Source organism: Vidua chalybeata, chromosome 2, assembly GCF_026979565.1.
Source record: "Vidua chalybeata isolate OUT-0048 chromosome 2, bVidCha1 merged haplotype, whole genome shotgun sequence".
NCBI classification, from domain to species: Eukaryota; Metazoa; Chordata; class Aves; order Passeriformes; family Viduidae; genus Vidua; species Vidua chalybeata.
Genome location: NC_071531.1, coordinates 73,002,878 through 73,020,787, shown reverse-complemented (window position 1 = coordinate 73,020,787; position 17,910 = coordinate 73,002,878). Strand labels below are relative to the sequence as shown.

General features: G+C 45.3%; 2 protein-coding genes across 4 annotated transcripts; one reads left to right on the top strand and one right to left on the bottom strand.

Moving 5' to 3' along the window:
* Nucleotides 1–182: 182 nt before the first annotated feature.
* On the top strand, nucleotides 183–7,549 carry C1R (complement C1r). The gene is made up of 11 exons (XM_053936472.1): nucleotides 183–298; nucleotides 1,004–1,238; nucleotides 1,474–1,666; nucleotides 1,849–1,992; nucleotides 2,140–2,336; nucleotides 2,822–2,969; nucleotides 3,054–3,175; nucleotides 3,747–3,825; nucleotides 4,219–4,359; nucleotides 5,994–6,068; nucleotides 6,299–7,549. Coding segments are annotated over exons 1-11 (2,139 nt in total). The 5' UTR covers nucleotides 183–296; the 3' UTR covers nucleotides 7,102–7,549.
* Nucleotides 7,550–8,905: 1,356 nt separating this feature from the next.
* On the bottom strand, nucleotides 8,906–17,394 carry C1S (complement C1s). 3 transcript variants are annotated; one of them, XM_053934826.1, is made up of 12 exons: nucleotides 17,300–17,394; nucleotides 16,791–16,868; nucleotides 16,175–16,379; nucleotides 14,930–15,107; nucleotides 14,554–14,679; nucleotides 13,689–13,888; nucleotides 13,312–13,465; nucleotides 12,965–13,080; nucleotides 12,648–12,726; nucleotides 12,256–12,393; nucleotides 11,727–11,801; nucleotides 8,906–10,133 (listed from the first exon to the last, which is right to left on the bottom strand). In XM_053934826.1, the coding sequence occupies exons 2-12, from the start codon at nucleotides 16,793–16,795 to the stop codon at nucleotides 9,340–9,342; spliced, it is 2,070 nt and encodes a 689-aa protein (XP_053790801.1). In that variant the 5' UTR covers nucleotides 16,796–16,868; nucleotides 17,300–17,394; the 3' UTR covers nucleotides 8,906–9,339. The 3 variants fall into 3 exon arrangements, with proteins under 3 accessions (XP_053790801.1, XP_053790803.1, XP_053790800.1); XM_053934828.1 differs by having other exon boundaries at nucleotides 16,791–16,855; XM_053934825.1 differs by lacking the exon at nucleotides 16,791–16,868.
* Between the last annotated feature and the right edge of the window lie 516 nt (nucleotides 17,395–17,910).

Genomic DNA, 17,910 nt, shown 5'->3' with positions numbered 1-17,910 from the left:
TCCTGCGCCAGAAGAGGTAGCTCGGCTCTGCGTGGCCAGGCCGGGACATCCCCGGGACACCCCCGGGGCACCCCCGGGTCCGTGTTCGCGGACCGGGGCGCTCGGCAGCAGAGGGCAGCAGAGACGGCGCTGGGACCTGGTCCGGTGCCAGGCTGTTCGCAGTCCGGCTTTCTATTCCCCGCTCCTGCCTGCCTCGCTCCCTCCTCCTCCTCCCCCCGTCCCGCCCGCCCCCGGCTCCCCGCCGGCCGCCGCTCGGAGCTCCGCCGGGCTGCACGGGCAGGGGCGAGCGCACGGAGATGTGAGTCGGGACTCTGGGGAGGGGGACGCGCCGGCACAGCCTTGGGGAAACGTGGGGGGTGGGGGGTCCTGGGGCTTAGACCTTTCTAGGGGGAGAATAGGTCAACGGGGCTAAGCTGCTGCTCTGGGCAGTGAGCTTGTTTCGGAGGGACACAGAAGGCAAGAGGGGAGATGTGCAGAATGAGAGGAAAAAAATGTGAGTGCCAACTTGTGACAGAGAGGGAGGCATGACTGGGTAGAGGGCTGCCCAGGAGACACTGGCAGGATTACTCCACAGCAAAGAGCTTGAGCTCTTCAGATCCTCGCCAAGGATCCTAAACTAGAGATAACCCGAAACAACCCGCTGGCCCAGGGTCAAGGGGGCCCAAACTTCTCCTGGTTCTATAAGAATCAGCCCTACAGCTTCTGGGAACATGCAGACCTCCTTACTCAGGGAATTCACCCAGGCTCCTCCACACTGCTTCCTGGGTTAATGAATTTCTCTGTAGAGGCTACTACAGTGGCTTGCTGGAACCTTGTAAGTGCTGGTGTCTTCATTTCAGCTGCCCTTCTTGTTCCTGAGTGATCCAAGCCAGGAGCTGGTCCTGCAACTGGGCCTCCTGTGTTTGCATTCCTCTGGACAGTGCACAAGTCAGTTGTGAAGTCTCCCCTGATTTTGAATGACCTAATTTTGTGCAATGTCACAGTTTATTTGTCATGTTCACAGGCATGTTCCTTGTCTCCCATGGGCCTTCCTCTTTTTTGGAGTGATCGGTTGCAGTCCGGTCCCAAGAGCTTCTCTTTTCTTTGGGGAGATCAGATCCCCCAGCTATCCCAAGCCATATCCCAATGATAATATCAGCAGCTGGGATATCCAGGTCCCAAAAGGCTATGTGGTGAAACTGACCTTCAAATACTTTGACCTGGAGCCATCTGAGTCCTGCTTCTATGACTATGTTAAGGTATGTGCATAGACACCTGGGCCAAGGGGTGCCTGGAGATGGCAATCCAGTGGCCACCACATGCAATGGCTCTTTATCCACCAGGCCTCCCCTGACGCTTCCCACGAAGGAAAGGGAAGGAGTTAAAGATGGAAATGGGAGGAGCAAGCACTGACAGCTCCTGGTTGGGTAATATCAGTGTGTGGAGCAGACTCAGTCTTATGAGGCTACACTGATTTCGCCTTAACTTTGACAGATCAAAGCAGACAAGAAGGACTTGGGCAGATATTGTGGCCAGCTTGGGTCAACCACAGGCAATCACCCGGGAAGAAAGGAGTTTGTATCTAAGGGGAACAAGATGCACCTGGAATTTCACTCTGATTTCTCCAATGAAGATAATGGCACAGTGATTCCCTACAGGGGCTTCCTGGCTTATTACAAAGCTGTGGGTGAGTAAGAAATACCCTCAGCATGCAGAAGGGAAAAGCCTGTGTGGCTCCAACCAATTTCCCTCCTTGCCAAGCAAATAGAGAAGCTTTAGACAAGGATATGGATCTCGAAGTACTGTCAGTGTAGAGCAGGGAGGTTTAACACTTTCTTCCCCTTGCCCCTTCACTTCCTCTGTCTTCAGATCTGGATGAATGTGATCCTAACAATGCTGCCGAGAACAATGGAAGGCCTCAGTGCCAGCACTTCTGTCACAACTATGTGGGTGGCTACTTCTGTTCTTGCCGGATTGGCTACCAGCTTCAGAGTGACCACCACTCCTGCAAAGGTAAAGAGAAATTTTAAAAGATCTGAGGGTTCCAGAAAAGGAGCCCTTCATGCAGGAAGGTTGGGAGAAGTGACTTAGGAAGCCGATGAGGGGGCTGCAAAAGACACAGCCCCATGATGTGACCTGTCCTTTCTTCCTCTTCACCAGTGGAGTGCAGCAGTGAGTTGTTCACAGAGGCGTCTGGGTACCTGAGCAGCCCCGAGTACCCCCAGCCCTATCCTGAAAACCTCCGGTGTAACTACAGCATCCGTCTGCAGAAGGGCCTCTCTATCTCCCTCAAGTTCTTGGAACCCTTTGAGATTGATGATCACCAGCAAGTCCACTGTCCTTATGACCAGCTCAAGGTACTGAGATTAGCAAATTGTTTTCCCAACCCTGCTGCCAGACCTGGACAGGAATCGTGGGGACACCACTATTCAGATGAGAAATATGGGATCAGTACAAGCAGAATGCCCCAGCATGAATGACTGAGCTCCTGTCTCTCCCTCAGTGCATTTAATTACCGCTGTCCTGAGGTCAGAGGCTCTGGGTCATAGGTGATGAAAAAAAAGGGAAAAAACATCCTTCCTCCAGTTTAATTTGCCTTTGATTTAATCTCAGGGACTGATAGCTCTGATTCCCAGATAAGGGAGAAGTAGAGCTTGTGCTAGGTCAGTCTGTAGTTCTGATCTGTCAGTGAAGGCATAAGCAGAGGTGGGTCTGACAACCAGCCCTATTCACTATCACAGGCACTCTGGGAAACTTGGTCTGGGTTGAAACAGGCATGCTGAGGCAGAGAAGCATGTGTGTTTCTATTTCTATCCCGGTGATAACAAGTTTTCCTCATCAGATCCAAGCACGAGGGGGAGAGATTGGTGAATTCTGTGGCAGGGAACCACCTGGTATCATTGAAACCAACAGCAATGAGGTGGACATACTCTTCCTCACTGATGACTCAGGGTTCAGCCGTGGCTGGAAGATCCACTACACCTCAGAGAGTAAGAGATTTCTCCCCCAGAGGCTACTACAGCCTACTGACACTGTTTGCTAATCCCAGTTTAATCTGTCCCACTCTCTCACAGAAATACGGTGCCCACAGCCTGTCCCACAGGATCAGTTTACCATCATCAGAGACCTGCAGCCTGTGTATCAATTTCAGGACTATTTTGTTGTCAGCTGCAAGACTGGGTATAACCTGATGGAGGTGAGATCCCTTCTCCAATCCATTCAGCCATATTCTGTTTTGTCTTCAGTTTGTGTCTTTCACCTTTCAGTTAAACTTTCTTTGAAGATTTCACTCATGGCAACCTCTTGTAATTTCTGTTTCTTCTTTGCTTCTCTCAGCTTTCTTCCAGTGATTTCTCTTTTCCTAGCTCTCTTCTTTATGCAGTTACTCTTTCATGAAGCCCTGGTAGAAGACTATAGACAAAGATCCCAGGAAAAGTTGGTAAACAAGAACACCTCTTTGGAAGGATATGAAAGCAGAAGATGCTACCTGCCTCCCTTGCCATCCTATTGCCAGGGCTGGGTAGCACCTCTGGTTCATTGTGGGTTTATAGTTGCTGGCTGCTGGTATCTTGGCCTGCTATGAAGAATGTGTAGCCTGTGGCAAATACAGGATAGAGGGAAGGCAGGAGGAGACAGCAACTGGAACAGACTGCATATGGGCAGATACTGGACAGCAGTGAAAAGATGGGCACACAGAAAAATGTTTAAATGTGGAGAAGGAATTAAAGGCTCTGCACAACCAACAGATGTTTTTCTCTCCCGTGTAGGGCGACCAAAAGCTGGTGTCCTTCACAGCTGTCTGCCAGGCTGATGGCACATGGCATCAACCCATGCCCCGCTGTAAAAGTGAGTGATCTGAGAACAGGAATAACATCCCCTACTGTGGCTTTCTTCCTCCAGGAACATGGGAAATTCAGCCTCTCTGACTCGCTTAGTCCATGCCATAGCCTCATGGACATGCTGTCTGGAAGGACCTCTGGAGGTCCACCGCTGATTCACATTTTTCTGTTTGCAAAAATTCAAATGTTTTTCCTCCTTTACAAAAATGCATAAAGTATCACTCAAAAATTTCTATGATGTTGCAACATCTAAAAGCAAAAGATCCTAATCTGGGATCTATTTCAGGATAACCTGTCTTTGCCCACTGTCCTAACTGGTCCTTCACATCATGGCCCCGATGCCCAGACTTGCTGTTAGTCTGCCGTTGATTCATGTCTTCTTTTTTTTCCTTTGCTGTAGTTGTGAACTGTGGCAGCCCCAAAAACCTGACCAATGGTGTATTCAGCTACGTCAAGGAGCCTGCAAGCAATGAGTTCCAGTCAGTGATCTCATACCAGTGCAATGAGCCCTATTACCACATCGTCACTGGAACTGGCGGTGGTGAGTCCTAATCCCACACAGACACCACCGAGACCTGTGCCTGGAAAGCCCTCTCACGTTTCCAATTAGAATTCCTCTTCTCCCCAGGCTTAGTGCTCATGCTTTCCTCCTGTGAAGACTCTCCAGTCTTTTCTTGACCCTGCAGCATATCTCAAGTCTTCTTGTCTCAGCCTATTCCCACCCTGCTTCATTCCCAGAGCCCATCACATCCCTCTTCCATGTTCCCTTTAACTTTTGTGGAAGGTCTGAGAAGGTTCTCTCAGCTGTAGTTGTGGTTCTTTTTTTCCCTAGTGGATTTTATTATTTTCTGGTGGAATTCATTCTTTCACTGAAATTTGAGGCATGGTGTCTGGGAATCACCAAAATTCATAAAACTCACTGCATCAGTCCAAGTTGCCACAGAGGCAAATAAATAAACACACACTCTGTTCCAATGTACTGCTGTTTAGCTCTTTAGAATATTGTTCAGCTGCAGAGATATCTAAGAGCTAAATAACACACTTGCATAAAAATCTATTTTAATGCAGCAGCTCAGAAAAAATTGAGTCATCATTCAAAACCATTCACATGTCTTCTTTTTACACCTGAGACATTACTTGATGATGCAGGACCTTTGATTGCAAGAACAGCATAAGGAGTTCATTATTTTCTTGCCTTGGCTGCTCATTTAGCCTCCACAAGGAAAAAAAAAAAATAATCTGAATCAGTTCCTGGACACAGTTACCAGCATGGACACATGGTTGTATTGCATGTTGGAGAGAGGTGACATGCTGCTAAAGAGTTCTTTAAGTTGGTACTAATGTTCAATTTGATTATTCTTGCATCTGAGTTTAACTCCTTCATACATATTCAGAGATCAGTCTCATCAGAAGAAAAATCAGGAACAAGCAAATATCAGCTCCAGCCAAATTCTGGGGAGTCATCCTAATTTAGTCAATTTTGAAAGAGAATAGCAAACATTTTTGTAGAAGCATTTACTCCAGTGTTAAGACAAATTGTATAAAAATTATTTTTAGTCACCAGCACAAACTTTCTGAGAAAAGCAAGGTGTTGGAGGTACTGGAGTTTGTGTTGAGACATGACATGTGAAGTTTAGCTGACCTGCAACTTAGGCTCAGAAATAGATACTTATCATGTACAGTAACTGACTCATCTGGTTCCCATTTCTGGGACAAACCACCTTGTCCTATTCTCTGCAAACTACCAACACCAAAGTTTGAATCTAAAATCCATGCTTTTACTACTTCTCTCCCTTCTTTGAGCTAAATAAGGTCAAACAGTGCTCTGTACACCCGTGGACTCAGTGAAGATAAGACTTCACGTAGATGGCCCTTAAACCTTTTCTTCTATAGTGCATGAGCTTTACTGCTCCCCTGGAACTGAGGTGCTTCAAGGTGTACAGACAGAAACATTCCACACCCTACCACAAGCAGCTTTTCCCAGGAAAGAGTGCTTTGGGATGGAAGGGTTGAGAAATCTCTTGAAAATATTCTATTCTATTCTATTCTATTCTATTCTATTCTATTCTATTCTATTCTATTCTATTCTATTCTATTCTATTCTATTCTATTCTATTCTTTTCCCACCCCATGCCTGCAGGCCTGGGTCTCATTCCCTTCCCTCTCATCCTACAGAAAGATTCACCTGTTCTCCTGAGGGAACCTGGCTGGATCAAGATGGCCAGAAGAGAATTCCATCCTGCTTGCCAGGTCAGTAAAAGCTCTGACTTTGTCTGGTATTTTCTGACTTATGCTTACAATCAGTACAAAACTGGCACAACATGCAGGGAGGGGGGATGAGGATAGTGGTATCTGTGAGGGAAAATGTAAAACTATCCAAAAAGCCAAAATAAAGAGAAATTAAACAGTGATGATGAGCAAAGAGAGAGAATAGCCAGGACAACAGAGGGTAGGTGTCATGTTCTTGTGTTTCTCCACAGTGTGTGGGAAGCCAGTCCATCCCGTTGTTGAAGTCCAGCGGATCTTGGGTGGCAAATCAGCAGGGAGAGGCAATTTTCCTTGGCAGGCTCTAACTGGCATCAATGGACGAGGGGGTGGTGCCCTCCTGGGTGATCGCTGGATCCTGACCGCTGCCCACACCATCTTCCCCAAAGGAGGAGTACAGAATAATGTGAGCCTGGAGCAGCTGGCAGAAGAGGCTGACATTTTCCTTGGCCACACCAACGTAGACGAGCTCCACAGGATGGGTAACCACCCTGTACGTAGGATCTTTATCCACCCAGATTTCAACCCTAAAGATGAGCACAACTTCAATGGGGACATAGCCCTACTGGAGCTGAAAAACCCAGTAACTCTGGGCCCTACACTGCTGCCCATCTGTCTCCCAGATGCCACCAACACCTCATTCTACGCGCATGGGCACATGGGCTACGTGAGCGGCTTTGGTGTGGATAAAAACCGCATCTCAAGCGATTTGAAGTACGTGAGCCTACCAGCAGTTTCACAAGAGAAGTGTCAGAGTTGGCTAGACAGTAATAAGAAAGGTATCCCTATGGTTTTCTCTGAGAACATGTTCTGTGCTGGCCTCCTCGAAGGCAAGAAGGATACCTGCCAGGGGGATAGTGGGAGCGTCTTCACGGTGTTAGACAGGGAAAGTGGTCGCTGGGTGGCTACCGGCATCGTTTCTTGGGGAATCGGCTGTGCCACAGGCTACGGCTTCTACACCAAGATCCTCAACTATGTGGACTGGATCAATGGGATAGTAAAGGAGGACAGGCACTAGGTATTGCTGTCCTACTACCTGAAGCACCATTAACATATCAATTTCCAGACACAGCAAATCATAGCCAAAGCTTTTCATGATGTCACAAAGGCTTTTCGAACACGCAAAGCATGTAACCTTCATGAGCACTTCTGAAAGCCACCATGCTGTTTGATTGTACCATTGACAGCTTGGGGGATGCCTTTGTGGGTGTTCTGGTTCATACAAATCTTACAACCGGATGAAGCCTTAACCATCTCAGGAGATCTCATGACAGCAAACATGTTATGGTTTGAAATGCTGATGATATCATGAGACTACTGCAGTCTACTTCTGTACTCTCTTTTGTGGGAAGGTTGCAGGGAAGAAGACTTCCTTGAAGGATGGGGTGGTTTCTGCTGGGTACAGTGTGCGTAAGCCCATTGGCATCAGGGAGAGTCTATGAATATTAAAATACTTGCTGGATGAACCAGGTGTTTTATATTTTTTTGTCTATGTTTTTAACAAAAACTGAATACTTCTCACCACTGAAAGCAACTTATGGACTTTGTATAGGGATTGCTTTACCTACCACTAAAGTGTTTCAAGTTTGGCAATGGCCTGTGGCAGCTGCTTATCTGTCCCAACACTACCATTAGATTATCTGGTCTGAAACTGCAGGTGGCTTCAATGGAGGCAAAAATAACTTGTCTGTATGGTGCCACATTGCAAAAGCAGGGAAGATAACAGCCAATCTCATGGAGAAGAGAACTCAGGAAACTTTACTGATCAGAAGTTGAGGATGGATTTTTTTTAATACTATATGAAATAAAGCTTTAACTGCAGGACAGCAATTCTAAAATGATGCTGACTCAGAGAAAAGCCGACCTCTCTTGTGTTGTGGGTATTTTCTGGAGCTGTCTTCTTGACTAGTTTTTCTACTGCAAAATAACCTACACTATTCTTATGAGTCACTGAGAGAAACAAGATATAAGATACTTGGTCACTAGTCCAACAATCCAATAATGTTTTGCTTGTTACACAAAACTGAAGGTGCTTCAGCTGAGTGCAGGATTCCATAAGAAATCTCCCAAGAGCTGTACACATCCTCCTTACCATTTCTTAAACTCCTATAAAAACAGGCTGGAAGAAGATGTGTCTCTCCGCTCCACTGCTGACAGTGGGACTAACTTCAGAGCTTCAGGGAAAGTTATTAAGAGATCTAGGGACAGTCTGTTGTGGCACCTGTTCCAGTGCTGACCCAAATGCTAGGAAAAAGCCCAACTGGAAATTCAGGTATCTGAATACAGCAGTTAGATCCCCCTTATCTACTTCCTCCTCTTCAAGCTGAACAAACTCAGTCTTCCAGCATATGCCATCTGTACCAGTTCCCTGGTAATCTCAGTGGAAGGATGTCTGCGAGTGATATAGGACCTTCTGGAGCAGAAAATACCTCTAACACATGTCAGGTAACATTCCTTCCCTAAATTAAGAGAAGGTAGTGTTTGGGAGAAAAATCAAGCTTTATTCTTTTCTAGCTCAATAAAAGTTGAAAAAAGTGAAGCCTGAGGACAGGTGGATTAAGTTCTTTTGAAGATGTCTGGTCTCTTCAGCTTAATTCAGAAGTCTGAAGTCCTCATTGCTGGTAATGGTTGATCAGTGAGATAGAACCATCTCAGAAGAACTTAATAAAGACTCTGGTAGAGCTACTACAAGTTCCAGCTTGATGAAAGCTGACAGGGTCAGAATATGATTAGACACTTGATTCAGGGAGTTTCAAGGAGGACTAGGTCTAGACTGAAAAGAAGAAAGGCATTACAGACACAATAGTACATTGCACAAAAGGCAGTTTGGACATTCTTTAATGCTGTTAGATATTCTGAACAGGTCAAGAAATACATAAATCAGAAACCAGGCTCTGAACCTTCCATGAGAACCAACCATTATTCTCTCTCGTCTTCACTGAAACCTCCCTGTCAGGTTTCAATGGGGCACAGCTAGGTCTTTTCCAAGTGGGAAAAAATAGGATAGACAAAAATGAAAGGAAGCAGAAGGAGTCTCTTTTATTCAGAATAATGTCTTCCTTTTACACTACTATGAATGGAAGAAGGAGAATTTCCCTTCCCAGACATGACGGCAGTGGGAGAAACAGATCCATACTCCTGACTCTCCACACAGCATAGACAGGACGACTTACAATGTGTTACATATTGCCCATTGTATACACAGAGTGAACAGGGTCACATTTAGAAAGGGTGACGGTGCTGAAAGGACAAACAGCTATTTCTGCCAAGCTTCCTCACCCTCGTGCTCGCGCATGGTCTCTCTGATCCAGTCCAAGTAACGCACCACCTTGGTGTAAAGGCCGAAGGTGCCACATTTTGGCCCCCAGGAAATGAGCCCCGCAACATAGTACCGGGTGGCATTCAGAGGATCCTGGATGGCATAGGCTCCACCACTGTCCCCCTGGCAGCTGTCCTTGCCACCGCCAGCGCAGATCATATTGTCCGTGAATATGTAAACGATGGAATCATCAAAGCCCTCTGGTTTCACAGATCGGCACTTGTCCATGTTCACCACGGGAATCTGGGCCTTCCAAAGATCAGCAGGGAGTCTTCCTTTCTCTCTTCGACCCCATCCAGCAATGTAGCCCAGAGTCCCTTCTTCCAGCTCGTATTCAGGTGATTTACCAGGAAGACAGATGGGTGAGATGTTTGGACCCATCTTCACGGGATCCTTCAGCTTCAGTAGGGCAATATCATTATCAAAATCGATCCTGGTTTCTGCAGGCTCCTCCTTCCAACCAGGATGGATGAATGAAGCTTCTGGGATAAGCTTTTCGGCTTCCCCCCTCAGGAATTCTCTACGAACATTGATTACCCCAGCATACATGGGGGGCTTGTCATATCCATCCAGCACATGAGCTGCAGTCATCACCCATCTGTCAGAGATGAGCACTCCGCTTGCTCTGGGGTCATTGAAATATACCTGCCAGGGAAAGTTCCCCTCTTCTGCACGGGTGCCTCCAAAAATCCTTCCTGTGTCTCGGATGGGATTGCTAGGCACCCCACAGACTAGAAAGAAAAGAAAGAAAGATGGGAGAAAGACAAAATGGGAGAATTAGCAGTTACAAACAGGGAGTTCTTTGGTACGCTAAAAAGCCCGCAATCCCCTCCTTCTTGTGTCCTCTAAGTAATTTTTGAATCTGAGTAACCATGTTTATATTTTATGCCATAGAGCTTGCAATTAGTATTTACAAAGAAATCAAAGGAAATTCTAGAAAAAATACAATCAACAAACAATTTAGATTTAAAATGCTCATTCTAAAATTCAGTTTTCTGGAAAGCAGCTGTCACCCTGACAGTGTTAGGTATGTCAAAGCTCACAATTTAATTGCCTTCTAATTGGCATTTTTCCTTTGCTGAATGATGCTCTTTAGATGAAGGGATTGTCTTTGAAAAAATGCTTGTTTGGTTTCTTAGAAATATGACACTGCTCTTTAAATATATATATTTTTAATTTGGTTCAGTTGGGGATTTTTGTTGGTTTTGTTTGTTGGTTGGCTTTTTGTTTTGTTTTGGGTTTTTTTGGGGAGTTTTTTCATTGTTTTTTTGTTTGTTTTTGTTGTTTTTGTGTGGGTTGTTGTTGTTGTTGTTGTTGTTGTGAACTCCAGATACTCTCAGGTTAAAAGTTCAGGTTTGTCATGGATGTTTTACCATTTTGCCTCTCCATTCTATAAGTATGTAAAATCTTAAGCAGTTGGGGATCTTATCTGTGGGTCTTCTGGGTGTAGAGATGCTCCATGCTTTTTGAGCAAAATGTTCAGTAACATTTTGCAGAATGTTAATAATAAGGACATAAATAAGAGTGGTCATTCTGACATTGCTAGGAAACAGATTTCTTACCACATTGCTTTGTTTGCATTGAATCCTTAGTTAGAAAATCAGAGATTAAGGAACTATAGCCAGCAGATAGCTTTTAATTTGCATGAAGCAAGATTTGTTAAAGAATTTCTCATAATCATAGGAAGATTTATGCTGGAAGGTACTTCTCGGTGCCTTTAGCTCAACCTATTCCTCCCTAACTGCCCTCCCCCCTGCCCTTCTAACTCCAAAGCCAGGTTACTCAGGGGCTTTGACAAGTAACTTCTGCTTATCTCCCAAGGTAGTGATTAGCCAGCCTCTCTGGACAGCAGTTCCAGTGCTCTGGGGGAGCATTTTTCCTTAGATACAATCAGAATTTCCTTTGTTGCAACTCGAGCCTGTCATTGCCTTTTATTGCTGTGTCCCACTGAGAAGAATTTGGCTTCATATTCTTTGTAGCCTCCTCTTGGGTAGTAAATTCCCTGAGCTTTATCTTTCAGTTTGCCTTTTTCACTGTGTACTTGTATCATCCAAATCACTGTCTAAGTTGTGACTGAACTTTTAAGAGAGTTGAATCTCCTCCACCTGGATCTTGTACTTTGCCAGTGAGGATCTGAGGCTTTGAAGGAGTGAACAGGCATCATGCACAAGTAGGCAAAGTCATGCTGCCTCCTCTGCAAGGATAAACTGAGTAGTACACAGGCTTTAAAATTCTGTCAGCTGGAAATTAAGAAAATAAAAATACAGAGATGAAAGAAGCAGTGTTATTCATATGCTGCATGTGACTACAATATTTGGTAGTACCTGGAACACATTTTGGTAACTTTGTTCCCATCTCTTCATTGACCCATTCTCCACTGGCTGAGCACTGATATATCACTAGGAAAACACGAGAGAAAAAAGAGTTCCATAAGGACACAATCAAGACAAACACAGGGTAAATAACACTACTGTACATGATATACCAACCTTCTTATTTCCAAAGAAAGCACAACTTGGTAAATATTGCTGTTATCTCCCTTCCAGGGTGCTTCTATCCCTTTTTGGGAGAAACCTCATCTAACAGATTTCTTGAGTCCTTTACTTTTTCACCAGCACTCTGTGCTACATGTGACAAAAACCTCATAAGGCAAACAGAGAGAGGACTTGCTAATGCATTTAAGGTCAACATTGTTAGAGTGTATGAAACACAGAGGCATCACTAAACTACTGCCTGCAACCCCACATCATTCTTGACCTGATGGCACAAAATCCCAGCCCCACGGCGGTGCCAGAGCCATTCCTAAGGCCTTTAACCAAAGGAATATGATTGTGCAGCAGAGGCAATGCTCACCATGCCCTTTGTTTTCCAGGGTGTAGTAGGGTGCCTCACACTGATAGCGGACAGCAGCTGTGTACAGAGGCTCGTGGAGTTCGGAGACGTATGAGGCTTGAGCATTGTCAACAGGAGGGGGATCACCACAGTTGACAGCTGTGGAGAAGAAACAAAAAAGATCAAATACAATCTAAGGGGCACCCTCATGCAACAATATGATTATTTTGTATGACAGGGAAGCACTCAGCTTCTCTAATCCCTGTACAGTCATGTGGGCTCACTTTCTCTGTCCCTTCAGCATGCTCACATCCCAGTACTTCAGCATCCCCCTAATCTGGAGATATAGTGGATCTAGAGCCTAAACACTTCATTCCAATTCCCTTCCCATGATACAGACACAGGTCACTTACGAACACAGCTCAAATGGGAATTGGTCCATTCACCATTTTCCTGACAGCTGGAGAGAAAACTTGTGATGCTGTCTTGTTGCTAGGGAAAAAAAAAAAAAAACATATGATCCATGTAAGTCCCTGGACATTAAATACATCTGACACAGGTGCTCCAGTGGAGGGGCCTCAAAATGCTGCAGTGGCTGAAAGAGGATTCCTCTTACTACTGCTGTGTTGAAAACTTTGGGTTCCCAAAAGTACTCAGGACCCCTGATGGGAATGGCCTCCAGGTGTTGCTGAGCAGGCCAGAGGGACATGTGCTTTTTTATTTCACTTACCGTCACAATTTCGTAGCCTTCCACACAGGTCACCTTCACAATGTCCTTTAAGATATACCTGTCCTTCTTTGGGTCAAGAACAGAGTTGGAGATGACACTCATGGGGCAGGTTACAGCTTTGAAAAGATAGGTGGAAATCAGCGATGAACTGGTTCAAATCTACTCTCCTTCCAGCTCCCAACCTCTTCTTCCCCAGTGATGTTTTTCCCCTAGTAAGCAGGCATACCCTTACTCAGTACCAGCAGCTGTGAACATGTTAACATGCTGCTGTGCCATGAATGTGACCTGGGACAAACCCTGTCCCTAGCTCAGCAGCAGGGTGAACACATTCCCAAGCGTTTACTCACGGTCCCCATAGTAGCGTATTTTCCAGCCTTTGTGTTGTGTGCCCTGGTCTGTCTGGAAGATTATGTCAAGGATGTTGCTCCTGGTTTTGATTTCAGAAGGACCTAGGAATTTGCTGCCACAATAGGGACCAAAATGCTGTTTTCCAGAGACAATCTGGGAAAATACCAAACAAGAATAAATGAGAAATGCCAAATGTATTGAGAGAGCTATTAAAATACACACTCAATGCACACATATCCAAATGTATTCCCACAAACTCCAAAAGACAACATAACTGAAAATAAAGTTAAGCAGTACCAAAGTCTTCTAAATATGAGGAGATTGATGGGAGATTCAGAGCACCCTGACTCCTAAGCTCCCTAAGCTGCACACCTACAGTTAAGCTGTCGTGGCAGGTCCCCTTGGAGTCGGCTGGTTCCACGTCGAAGTCACCGCTGCGAATGGTCAGCACTACGGAGTAGCCCGGGCTCAGAGCCACTCGGTAGTCACACCGAGAGTTCTCCGGGTACTGGTTGGGATAGTTGGGGCTGGCAATCTCCCCTGTTGGCTCAGTGAAGACGTTTCCACTGCAGTTCACTAGGATTGAGGAAGGAACATGAGAAGGATTCAGAAAGGAAATGGTCCATGTGTGCACCTGACAAGCTCTCCCTCTTCCACTGGCGCATTCCCTATCTGCCCAACTACCTGCAACAACCATGTCACAACATTGCATCTTCCCAAGAAACTGAAGCCAGGGTCACTCTCTATCCAGTTAGCCGGGGACTTTAACTCCTTTTTACCCTCCATTTGGGATTTAGACTTCCTTTCCTCATTCTCAGGTCCTCATAATATACTCCTTTCAACATGCACCCTTTGTGATCTGGCAACTTTTTTGTTCAAGCGAAGCAGGCCCTTGGCAATTTTTGTTTCCTTATGGAACTTCCCTGTTTTGTCAGAGATTTAAAGATTCACAGATAGCAGTATGCTAAGAAGGTTTTCCATCATAGTCTTTCAAGAATGTAATTCAGTAGTTTTTTAATTCTCTTGACACAGAAATAAAAACAAAATTGTTAAGAATATGTTTATAGAAATTCCCCAAACCACTATCTGTAGCAGTTCAGATTTGCACTGGAATGGGTTTTCCCTCCCAAAATATACCTGTCACAAATGGCTGAGAAGGTTGATAAAGTCTTCCAAGTGCAATATCTCACTTGGCCTAAATTAATTCTTGCTGCTGACCACAGGTCATGCACATCTCTTACCTCCACAAGTTTTGTTATCTTCATAGAGGAAATAATCCGGTGGACAGCTGCAGAAGTAACCTCCAATATAATTATTACAGTAATGACTGCAGGGTTCATCCACAAAATCCATGCATTCATCCAAGTCTGCAAGTGTGAAAAGATGAATCAGCCAAATTAGGAGAGGGCCCTGAGGGAAGGAGAAATTGAAGCAGACACTAGTGGACAACAAGGAAAAGGCATCTCTAAGACAGTATTTATACTGGCCATACTGGAATGCAGCTCTGTCTGCTGGGATCTCTTTAAATAAGGCATTTCTGTAAGAAAAACCCTTCTTGTCATCTTTCCTCTCAGCCTGGACACTACAGACATTCAGAGGAGGCTGTTTTAACCTTACCCACAGCAATGTAGTAGGCAGCAAAACCAGTGAAACGCTCCTCATTGGAAAAGTCTGATTGGAATATCATAGTGAGGGTGTTGTAAGGGACACGAAATTCCTCCACAATCCAGGAGCCAGGGGCACGAGGTTTCTTCTGCCCACAAAGCACACCTTCGACATAGCCACCAGACAAGATCTGCCAAAGAATTCAGAGACACCTCACCTCGCTACTGCAACATGTGGAATTACCAACGCTTGAGTCTTTCAGCTTTTAGGTGCTCAGGTGCAGCCGAGTGGAGCCCCTTGACAGCCACTTTCATGATGTTCATAAGACACTTGAAGAGTGCTCCCTCCTACTGTCTTCCCAGTGAAATACTTCTCTTAATTTCTCAGATACAAGGTAAGCCACCCTGTTTGCTATCAACATCCTTTCTTCAGGCCCACTTGTACCAAAAATCCACCAAAACACTGTATTCCAAAGTAGCAAAACCAACCATGACAGTCCACTGAGCAGCCTAACAGGCACACTGGTTTGTTGCAAAAGGACACAGGTTATTACAGAGCACACTCATCCCTTCTGTCCTCCTCGAAGGTGTCCTGGTGCTGCACTTGACCTTACTGCCCCTTTTCACACAGAGCCATGGCAGGATAGGATGGTCTTGTTTCTGTCAGTTTGTGTGGAAGTGCTTGATCTTTTGTGCCTTATGGGACAACATAGAGCAGAGCTGGCTCTAAGAAATCTGTGGTGCATGGATCATAAAAAAACTGTGGTGCAAGGGACCACAGCACTTTATCTGAGTGGCCACTATCTCTACACAGATGGATTGTTTTTAACCTTCATCCTTTCCAATCAATTTCTGTTTGCAATACATCATCTATGTCCACTCATCGATTAATTCCAAATAATTTCAGGAACACACAACTATTGCCCTAAGAAAATGGTCTTTTTACACCCATACTTCAATGGCTAGGAATGTCCCTTGCAATAGAGATGTGTCAGTGATGGTTAAGAAGACTTTTCCTACAAATATGGAAAAACATGGGACACTCAGTTGGCAGACAACACTCACATGGTTATAAAGAAAACCAATTGATTTCATGACTGCTAGTGGAAACACAACCAGTCATTTGGACTTCTTGGAGCTCAGTACAGGAAGGCTGTGCATAACTCCTCTCCCAGCTCTGAGCTTTGTGCACAGCTTTGCTGTTCTGTGCTCTAACCTGCCTTCTTGTCTTTTTCTCACTCAAGGACACTGACAGTACCTTCACAAAGTCATATTCGCAGTCCTGTGATGGTTCGAGATCCAGATGTGTGAAATAAAGGTGAATACCATATCCCAAAGGGACCCGGATTTGCCAAGTTTCATTTGCATAATTGGGATACCCCTGAGGATAATTGGGTGACAAGATCTCTCCATACATAGAGGCCCCATCAGCCCAGATAGGGAGACAGAAGAAGATCAGGGACCTGAGGAAAGAGAAGGGAAGGTGACATGGCAGTAGTGTTCTCCATTTTCATATGTGCACAGCCCCAGTGAACAAGCTAGACTTTGGCTGCACATGGCATGCAGCAGAGCTCCTGCCTCCCGAGTTTCAAAGGCTAGTGCTGTGGCTGTGTGGGGCTTGTCTTTCTTCTGTAGCTTTTCACATAGGAGTACAACCTCAGTCATGTTCTCTGCTTGTCTCAGTTTCTGTAAGAGCTGGTAAAGCTGCAGGAGCTGAACACAGAGATCATAAGTGCTCTTCCTTACTCATTGCCCTGTTCTGGAGGCTATTTGAGCTATAGATACATTCAGACTTGAAAATCGGTAGTCTTACAGGGCAAACACATGATTTACAGAATGCAATTACTAAAAAACCTTGAGATTTAATAACTCACCACATCTGGAAAAAGCAGTTCTTCCTTTCTGAAAACCTTCAGGAACTGGACTTTGGAGTTATGCTCTGGGACAAAAAACTGTGATTGGTTAATGTTACCTACATGTCTGTGTGTCTGCTAAGCGTGTTGAAGACCCTAAAATCCCACCTTGGGGAGACTAGGTCAACGTTTTGCCTGAAAAGCAAGTTTATATCTCTGTCCCTTCCTGCACAGAGCAAGCCCAAGCATCAAGAAGGGAGGCTAAGATCCATAAGGACAAAATTGCTGTCTTGGTACTCACCAGTGCTCTCCCCTTATGACCACCAGTGAATCCAGACACCACATTGGTGCAGAGCAAATTAAGACAGAGAACACGTCCCCTATAAGTAGCCAGTCCATTCTTCCCAGCACCTCAAAAATCATGCTAAGACCCTGGGGCTGGGAAGCGCCTTGTCCTGAGTCTTCTAGCTGTCAGACGACGACACTGGGGAATATGCTCCTTTCTCATTTCTAATGCCTGCAAAATTTACCTTTTCTCCATAGTTCACGTCTGGTTTTCTTGTCTCTTCTCTTTTCTTTCTCTCTTTTTTCTTCCTGTGCACACCCTCCTCCAAACGCACCCAAAGCTGAGTTTTGGGAAGAAAGCTCTAATTCACAATATCGCAGCACCCTCTATCTGTGGGATGCGGCTTCCCAGCCTTCCCTCTAGCGTGAGATGCTGGCTTTGAAAGCTCTTGGCAGGAAGGGGAATTCCCAGAAAGAGTTGCACAATCCTGTTGGCTGAAGTTGCCGTGGGGAGCGCACCACTCTGGCTGTATTTTCGGGAAATCAGATGACTTTGGGGAAAAGGGAGGGGAATAGAGTTTTCGACTGCCTTCTCTCTCCTCTTCGTTCCCCTCCCTTTTTAAAGTTGGGGAACAACATCTAAAGGATGTAGAAAAGGGAGAGTCCAGTGCTTCTGCACAGAAAACCCTGTTTGATCATCATGTCCAGAGATGACCTTGGTGGAGTTCAGTCTTACTGCAACCTGATGGCCACAAGGCTGCCGCTACTGCTCCTCATCAGATGCTTCAGAATCCCCTTTTTAGGGAAAAAAAAAATAAAAGAAAAAATAGTGGCCTGTTCAATTTTGTGCCTCTCT

Excerpts from the sequence above, each read along its gene's own strand:
- C1R (XM_053936472.1), top strand. Across the intron at positions 3,826-4,218 it reads ACCCATGCCCCGCTGTAAAA|TTGTGAACTGTGGCAGCCCC; the intron begins GTGAGTGATCTG and ends CCTTTGCTGTAG. Across the intron at positions 6,069-6,298 it reads AATTCCATCCTGCTTGCCAG|TGTGTGGGAAGCCAGTCCAT; the intron begins GTCAGTAAAAGC and ends GTTTCTCCACAG.
- C1S (XM_053934825.1), bottom strand. Across the intron at positions 13,889-14,553 it reads AGATAACAAAACTTGTGGAG|TGAACTGCAGTGGAAACGTC; the intron begins GTAAGAGATGTG and ends CCTCAATCCTAG. Across the intron at positions 12,727-12,964 it reads AAGGCTACGAAATTGTGACG|CAACAAGACAGCATCACAAG; the intron begins GTAAGTGAAATA and ends TTTTTTCCCTAG.